Source organism: Taudactylus pleione, unplaced genomic scaffold, assembly GCF_031769625.1.
Source record: "Taudactylus pleione unplaced genomic scaffold, aTauple2 ptg000381l, whole genome shotgun sequence".
NCBI lineage: Eukaryota > Metazoa > Chordata > Amphibia > Anura > Myobatrachidae > Taudactylus > Taudactylus pleione.
In genome coordinates this window covers 6,869,644-6,878,472 of record NW_028284782.1, presented here as the reverse complement: position 1 = coordinate 6,878,472, position 8,829 = coordinate 6,869,644, and the positions used below count along the sequence as shown (strand labels likewise).

Sequence of the window (8,829 nt, the reverse complement as noted above, 5' to 3'; positions counted from 1 at the left end):
TTATACACAAATCCCTGAGGGCATCTTGCAAGTAGTGCACTCTGACCTCATTTATTTTTGTAAAAATGTTATGATAGAAAGGTTGGTAAATATAATTGATATCGTATATTCTGCTTTGTATGACCAACAAGCTTTATGCTGTGACACATTGTTACACACTAGACGTGAGAGCGATGCTCATGCCTTCTTTTACCTCTGTGCAGCACACTTCTATTATCTTGTCAATGGTCAGCTGGACACTGAAAGCAAATAGTTTATGTTTACATATCTGTATATGATCATGTATTTCAGTTGCACCTACTGTACCAGTGAAATAATGCAGATATAGTAGAAGTTTGCCTTTGATAAATTGACATTTATAAAAATACATTTACATTTTATGGTTTGTTATAATTCATTTCACGAACGCAGTTCTCAATTAGTGTTTTTATATTGGTCCAAAATCATGATTAGTCCCCACAAATGAAAACCTCTTTATGAGATTACTTACAAACACTTAACGTAGAACAAGTCTCAGTTTGCATGATCAACATTTCTGCAAGACACAATTGTGCTGCATAACGCAGGCTTTCACACTGCATGGAATTACCTTGCATGCCCAAATGCAAACAACAAAGTATTATTCAAAGGCATTTATTCAAGAACAATTATATGTACACTTTAACACATACATTAGAAGTTTTGTTAAAAAACGCCTTCAGTTGTATCTAAATTATCAATTCTTAGCAGCTTTAAAAGCAGAAATTCACAAAAACAAAAAACAATTCCATATCATACCTGTACATCTTATATTATTTGCTCTTTAAAAAAAAAAAAAAGTTGAATAACTTACATTAGAAACCCCTCAAATAAAAAAAAACAGATAAAGATTTTAAATAATTGAGGTAATTTAATTCACAAATGATTCCAGGTGGAAACGGAGGCAGAAAATGTCACCTCTCTCAGTCTGGCTCAGTGTTAGTCTTTTAAATAATTTTGAAATCCAGACAGGAAAGACAATATATGCATTAGATGAGATTGGGGACACTTTCAATGTACGGCATTATCTTCTGTAATTGTTTTTGAAATACTTCGCTTGTAGCTTAGTCAAAAAGAGGGTTCTCCATCAGGAATATCAAGATACCAATTCCCATATGTGATAAATGTGTGAACTGTCACGTGCTGCAAATCAGCTGAAAATAAAAAAAGCTGTATTTTTTTTTCACATCTTGGCATTGACGAACTATACAAAGGCTTCCACATCATGTTCTTCTGTAGACACACTTTTCACACCTGTAAGAGCATAGGACATTAACTTGGTTACAGAATTCCCCATGGAAGGAAAGCCTGTAGCTGCTCTTCATGTTTAGTAAATTATTCTGTTTATTTTCGATAAATCACAGCATACTTTAAGTGCTAAATATTTGACACTTTAAAGCATACTCAATTTTACTTTAAAAGACAAACATGAGAGCTGTAATACACATTGTTAGGGTTATAGTAGGTTCTTGTTAGATGTTTATAATAATGCAGTGTTAGAATAAGATCAAATATTATTTTTGCCTTTGTATGAAACACAGAACGTTAAATAATTAGAGACATCGCCATTAGTGAAATCACTTATTCGAATTAGAATGAATGCAAACATTGTGTTTAAAAGTGATTAAGCTGGGATGGGAATAAGGGCTACTTTATTTAGAGTTGTGCGCAGAAACACACTAATTAGTAAATTTGGCTAAATAACACGGACTAAAACACTCATATCTGTAAAACACATTATATGTTATTCCTGCACATTAGAGGGCACCTGAGTGCAAGGCAGTAAGTCAGAGGTTTGCTTATACCGATTACAAGCTTGGTGTAATAACCAGCAGCGGTCACAGCAGATAAAATAGTAGACGCCTCCATCTAGATCTAAACTGGAATAGAGGAGAGCAGGTCCATTTTGTGCTCATTCATTTGGTCACTAAATCTTGCTTTAAAGAGGACATGACAAGTGTCTGTATTCTCCAAATCTGAAGCAAGGGGAAAGGAGCTTTTCAAATATGTTTTTCTTCAAACACAGAAATAGTGGTACACCCTACAAAATGAATAACATGATAATTTATCTAGAGAAAATAGATTAAGAAAGTGGCGAAAGAAACAAACATAGTACATAGACAGGTCTCATCAGTCTCTTCCTGAGGACATTTGCAACACAAGACAAGGGAGCATGGGGGTTGGATTTTTATGCGTTAGCAGAGAAGCAAATCAAGAAAATGAAGAATGAATAAAGACGAGATAGATGTCAGCAGGTCAGCTGGGAAATAAGGATTCAGGACTTGGATTTAGATGGAGATCACATTATAAGTCCATTGACGTATGTTACAGGAGTTAAAATTATGAAGGCGATTTTCTGTCTTGGAGCAGTTTGAACCACAGCAATAAAGAAAGAAAAGAGGGACGGGGACTGACATAAAAATCTGTGCTATCTGTCCACAGGACCCGTACACCCCCCCCGTTGTATTATCCCTGTTTTCATAATATCGACAGCAGTTTAAATTCTTAATACATAGGTGTAAGTACAGATATTATGACCATACTATATATCTAACCAAGGTTTCTCTATAAGTTAGGTGCAGTCTATTGATTTTTGCAGCATAAAAACAAATGTGAATTGAATGTTCATAGTAAAGGGGTAAAATAAGCTATGTTGAATGTATAAATAAGTGCCATGCTGATGATGAATGCGTTAGCTCCTTCTTATGCTGCTCAATACAAGCAAAATTCAGCAATACATATTGTACCGCATGAAATGTTTATTAAGATTATGCATATTTAGAGAACGAAGCAGAATCAAGCTTCGTTTCTCCACCTTTTGGAAGTCGTTTGTGGCCATGACCCCTTGTCTTATGCAGCATATGGAGCCGCCAAACTCATTCTGCCCTCACCAGGCAGTGCTGACCAGCAACGCTTGCTGATATTTCCGTTTAGTGCATCGCTACATCCTCCTCCCAACCTTCCAGGCACACATCCTCAAACAACCAGTTTGAGAGAAGGCTCTGTGTCATAGTCAATGTTTAAATGCATGGATCAGCTTCATGTTGGCATAGACTCTCATTAGACATACCTTCACCTGAACTTGCAGGAGTTGGATAGGGTTCTTAAACTGGGAACACACTATCATCCGTGTACACATTGGCAAGTGTGTAGCCAGCATTAGGCTTCGTTAGGCTACTGAGTATTCCAGCCCACCTGCTTATATCTGTGTGTAATAATCTCTGAAGAATGGCTACAACAGGTGCTTTGGCCCTAGTCAAATACAATTACATTCTGCTATAAATGCTATATTTTCGCCAAAATGGCAAGAAGTACCGTTTTCTATAACGATGCACTTACTGACAAGCCCCAAATATGCATCATTTACAATCTAGATACATGTTGATATGGTTAATCAAAAAAAATAGTTCAATAGTTATACTGTAGTTTATGGAGAGAAAAAAACTAATTTGGTGATCGGAAACTCATTTACATAGTGTAAGGCTAATTGCTGTACAGTAGGAGGCATTTATCAAACACACTGCACTACTGGACCAGTTGCTGGAAACAGGCAGATAGTGTAGTGCTACAGAGGAATGAGATGAGCCCTTTGCTATGGCTGAAGAATGGATTTAAGTAACTTGGACAAAGACAGCATAGAAGGGTGAAATAAGAAAATCGAATTATGGAACAAGAGCCTAGTAATAAATGAATACGGGGAGAATAGAAAATCAGAGATTATGTTGATCTTGAGATTCCTGGTGCCACAACCCTTTTTTAGTCCAGCAGGTAGTATTTGTGCTCAGCATGAGCAGTTGCCGCATCCTTTAACACTGTTGATAATCTCCTCTTGTAGTTTCTTTCTTTCCTCCTCTTTAGATATTTGCTGGCTGCTTTTCTCTCTCTTGTAGTTGTTGTTACTGTTTAGGACTCTGTTGCTCTGAGTGTGCCACAGTTCTGAATACAGGCTTCCAGGATTGGCCAGGAGTCCAAAATGTGTTCCCCTCTCAGCTACTTTACCCTGCCACAAAGTGCATAGACAGGACAGTCAAATAGAGCATATCAAAAAATGGGTTAGTTTTCTAAACAGTTACATACTATATTTTGGCAACTCAGGAGCTTAATAACTATAAGGATTAAGATCATAATAATAACAAAATAATCTATAGTTAGTGTACAGTGTTCTGCCCAGGCTGTTTTTGGCGGCTGCACCACCCAGCAAGAAACAGTCTACCACCCAGCACTTTGGCAGCCTGCAAGTGGGGACAGTATCTGGGAGCTGTATTTTTTATACAGCTCCCAGATACTGTCCCCACTGCAGGCTGAAGAATACCAGATCCTACAGACTTTGCAGCTTTTTCATAATCAGGCGACTGGGCCCCTAACAAGAACAGGAAAATTCATATATAAAATGTTATTTCAAGTTTAAATCATAATGTCAGGGTTTAAAACATTTTTTTTATTGCGAAGGCCCCACCCGGCTACTTCTTGATGTCACCCGGCTGGAAAAAAATTCTGGGGAGAGCACTGGTGTTAATATTTGGCAAAAGGATTAGGGTAATGTGTTCATATAATCCATAGTATGGGCAGAGTTTTAGTTTGAAATCTTGGAGAGACAGCAGCAGTCAAAAAAGGTTAGATTGGCCAGCAGATAGGCCTGTTTCAATAAATATACACTGTAGTGTACCTGCTAGGCTGTTTTAGCAGGGCACCGCACCCCCTGCCCGATTATAAAGGGGCAAAATGCACCCTGCCCTTTTAGCGGCGTCATGCTAAAAACAGCCTACCCTGTGCCTTTCCCACCCGCAGGACGCAGTGTCCCACAGGTGGAAAAGCTGCGGTGACCTATCTCCACCGGGTGAGGGAGAGCTTGGGGGAAGCACAGCACCTCCGTAAGTGATGGCCACACCCCCAAATGTGCCGAATTTGAAGCATGTCACAAGGACAAGCCCGCTCCCTGCTTGGCCCCGCCCCTATCTGGAGCACACAGATACTCCGTGACCGGATCCTCTGCGCCCTTCCCTTCTCGCAGTCTAGTGGAAACACTATACTGTAACAATACAATATTCCTTACAATACATGTTTAAATGATAAAAAAACTGAAAACCCAAAAATACACAAAAATTACACCCTACTGACCCACAAAAAGAGAAATGTGTATATTTAATACATCCATTTTTTATGCATTGAACGTCTCTGAGTGCCTTTTCCTACCTGGAGTGATGTTGTTATTTTAAAGGGAGCACCAGGGCCTTTCGCTGATTTGTATAGGAGTGCCGGCAGTTTATTGGGGTTATAATATATTTTATATATATATATATACACACACCTATACATGCACACTGTAGATCAGGGGTGGGGAACCTTTTGTCGCCGAGGGCCATCTTGATATAAATAACATTATTCGCGGGCCTGGTGCAGACCACACCCCCTCAGTGTGATGTCACACAGGGGCGGGGCTACAATCACCGGTGATTACCGCAATTCCCGGAGCAACCTGAGGATGCTTCGGGGAGCTGTAAGGGCAGCAGTGTGGCCGTCTGAAGCATCCTAAGGACGCTCCAGGCAGCACTGCCATTCTAGGCACCCTGCTAGCCAGATGAGGCGAGCAGTAAAAAGCTCAGAGGGCCAGTCCAAATGGTTCCGCGGGCCTTATATGGCCCCCGGGCCTGAGGTTCCCCGGGCCTCTATTCACCACCACAATGTCTTTGAAATGAAACAAACAAGATGTGCTGTAACTGCAGACTTTCAGATTTAATTTGAGGGTAATTACATCCAAATCAGGTGAACGGTGTAGGAATTACAACTGTTTCTATATGTGCCTCCCACTTTTTAAGGGGCCAAAAGTAATGGGACTATCGACTCAAAAGCTATTTCATGACAGAAGAATTATTTCCCTGGTGAAGAAAAACCCCTTCACAACAGTTGGCCAAAAGGGGCAGGTGGGAGGAGTGCTAGCCCAGGAGAATGAGTCTCACCATCAAATGTAACTTAAATACACACATACACAGAGGAAAAAAGGGGGGCTAAGCTGCACATGCTAATCTATAACATAAGTATGGTAGCACCTTTTATGAGACCTGTACTTCTAATACAAAAAAAACAGGGTTATGGTAGACTTACCTAGCTAACTCCTTTTCTTTGAGGTCCATAGTGTCCCCAGAGATACCATAGGGATATTATGGTTGGAAGACCAGGCACCAAACAGTTAAAGCTTCTGCTCTCAGAATGCCCCGGGTCCTTCCCCATATATACCCCGCCCCTAGCCATAGGACTTCAGTTTAGTTAACAAGCCTCAAGGCAGGAGAAGGAAAGAGGAGAAGGAAGAACAATCATACACCAGAAACACTCTTACATAAGATGAGGCAATCTGTGACCGAAAGAATATAAGCCAATGAAGCCAGGGGCATTAGGGTGGGTGCCCTGTGGACCCTATGGACCTCGAAGAAAAGGAGTTATCTTGGTAAGTCTACCATAAATCTATTTTTCTTCTTCTTTGGGGTCCATAGGGATACCATGGGGATGTTCTAAAGCAGTTCCCCTAGGGTAGGAGACGCTCCTGAGCAGATAGGAGAACTAGTCGCCCAAAGGAAGCACCTTGAGAGGCAAAAGTATCAAAGGCATAAAACCTTAGAAAAGTGTGGACCGAAGACCACATGGCTGCCTTAGATAACTGTTCAGCGGAGGCACCACGACTAAATGCCCACAATGGCCCTACAGACAAAGTAGAATGTGCTGTCACCATGCTTGGGACAGGGAGATCAGCCTGTGTATACACCTGAGAGATAGTAACCATCGAGCTAGGGTCTGCTTATTAGCTGGCCATCCTCATTTGTGAAAACCATATATCAAAAAGAGCATCTGATTTTCTAACAGAGTTTGTACGCTCCACATAGATGCGTAGAGCACGAACTACATCCAAGTAGGCTTCATCTACAGAAAGATCTGGAGCAACAATTTCTTAATACACCCTCCCTTGTACGAAGAACAGCTTTATCCTGGTGAAAAATCAAAAATGGGGAGCGACGAGAGCGCAGCCAAATCAGAGATTCTGCAAGCAGAAGAAATAGCAAGAAGAAAAAGGATCTTTGCTGTTAACCACTTCAAATCCACAGAGTCCAAAGATTCAAATGGAGAAGTTTGTAGTCCCTTAAGAACCAAATGCAAATCCCACGGTGGAACAAAAGGAGGCTGAACTCGCAAAACTCCTTGGACAAAAATGGTAACATCTGGTAATGAAGCAATTTTCTTCTGGAACCAGACTGAAGAAAAGCCAGTACCCTGGAAATCCTGAATATCTTAGTATCATACTTCCTATGGGAACACCTTTGACCAAAAGAATACCAAACTCTGTAATAGATGCAGGTAGAAGCAGGCTTCCGTGCCTAATCATCGTCTGAATTACAGAACTGGAAAAACATTTTGCTCTTAGGATGGAAGATTCAAGAGCCACGCCGTCAAAGCCACAGGAGGTAAGTCCGGATGTTTGCAGGGATCCTGCATTAGCAGATCCTGCCATAGAGGAAGAGGATATGGACTGTCTATGGACAGATTCTGTATGTCGGTGAACCAATGACGTCTGGGCCAAGCCGGAGCAACCAGTATTACAGTTCCGCCTTCCTGCTTGAATTTCCTGAGAACTCTTGGAAGTAGAGAAATTGGAGGAAATAGATACACCAGCTTGAAGTCCGATCTTACTGCCAGTGTGTCCACAAAGGCTGCTGATGGGTCTCTGGACCTGGACTTGTACCTGGGGACCTTGTGGTTGTGACGTGACACCATGAGATCTATTTCTGGAAGACCCCATTTGTTTACCAGGAGCTGAAAAACTCACAGATGGAGAGACCACTCTCCGGTGTGTATGCCCTAGCGACTTAAAAAGACTGCTTCCCAACTTCTTGTGCCTCCCTGATGATTAAGGTAGGCCATTGTAGTCGCATTGTTGGACTGGATCTGGACCGGCCTGCCCTGGAGCAGGTCCTGTGTCATGACAAGAGCGCTGTATACTGCTCGCAGTTCCAGAATGTTTATTGGCAGATTACTTTCTTGATTTGGCCATCTTCCCTGAAAGGTGTGACAACCTGTCACTGAACCCCATCCACGAAGGCTGGGTATGCCCAGCCTTTCTCTCTGTGGAGAGAAACACCCAATTTGGAAACCAGAATGGTCTCCTTTTGTTTAGATGATCCATTCTCAGCCACCACAGGAGGGAGTGACAAACCTCTGGAGTGAGAAGGATCCTCTGAGACCTTATCAGATGATGCTGTCCGTTCCACCTGGAGAGAATCAATCTTTGTAGAGACCTGGAATGGAACTGAGCATACCCCACCATGTGGAAGGTGGATACCATTGATCCCAGGACCTGCATAGCTAACAGAATGGATACCCTTCACTTGCATAGTAGCTTGCGTATTCACAATGATTGATCCACAATCTTGTCCTCTGGCAGAAACACCCTTTGTGCCCGAGTATCCAAAAACGCTCTCAGATGTACCATCTGCTGTATTGGAGAAAGTGATGATTTCTTCCAATTGATTATCGAGCCATGCCTTTGTAGGCAGGCTATGGTCATTTGAAGATGGTTCAGAAGGTCATCCAGATATGGCAGAATTCTGACTCCTGACACCTGAGATAGGCCGTCCTGACTGACATTATTTTGGTAAAGACCCGTAGAGGCGTAGATAGGCCAAAGGGTAGAGCCTGAAATTGGTTATGTTACTGAAGGACATCAAACCGTAAGAATTATTGTTTGGATGGTATAATAGGAACATGCAGATATGCATCCTGAATGTCCAGGGAAACCATGTAATCACCCGACTCCATTGCCAAAAT

At 41.6% G+C, this 8,829-nt stretch overlaps 1 protein-coding gene across 2 annotated transcripts in view; it reads right to left on the bottom strand.

Annotated features, from left to right (window-relative positions):
- Positions 1-404: 404 nt before the first annotated feature.
- Positions 405-8,829, bottom strand: part of ABCB7 (ATP binding cassette subfamily B member 7) — a 153,591-nt gene continuing 145,166 nt past the window's right edge. For both annotated transcript variants that reach the window (XM_088445562.1, XM_088445563.1), the window contains one exon: positions 405-4,018. In XM_088445562.1, coding sequence (XP_088301688.1) covers positions 3,800-4,018 — 219 coding nt within the window. In that variant the 3' untranslated portion in view covers positions 405-3,799. The remainder of the gene's footprint in view (positions 4,019-8,829) is intronic.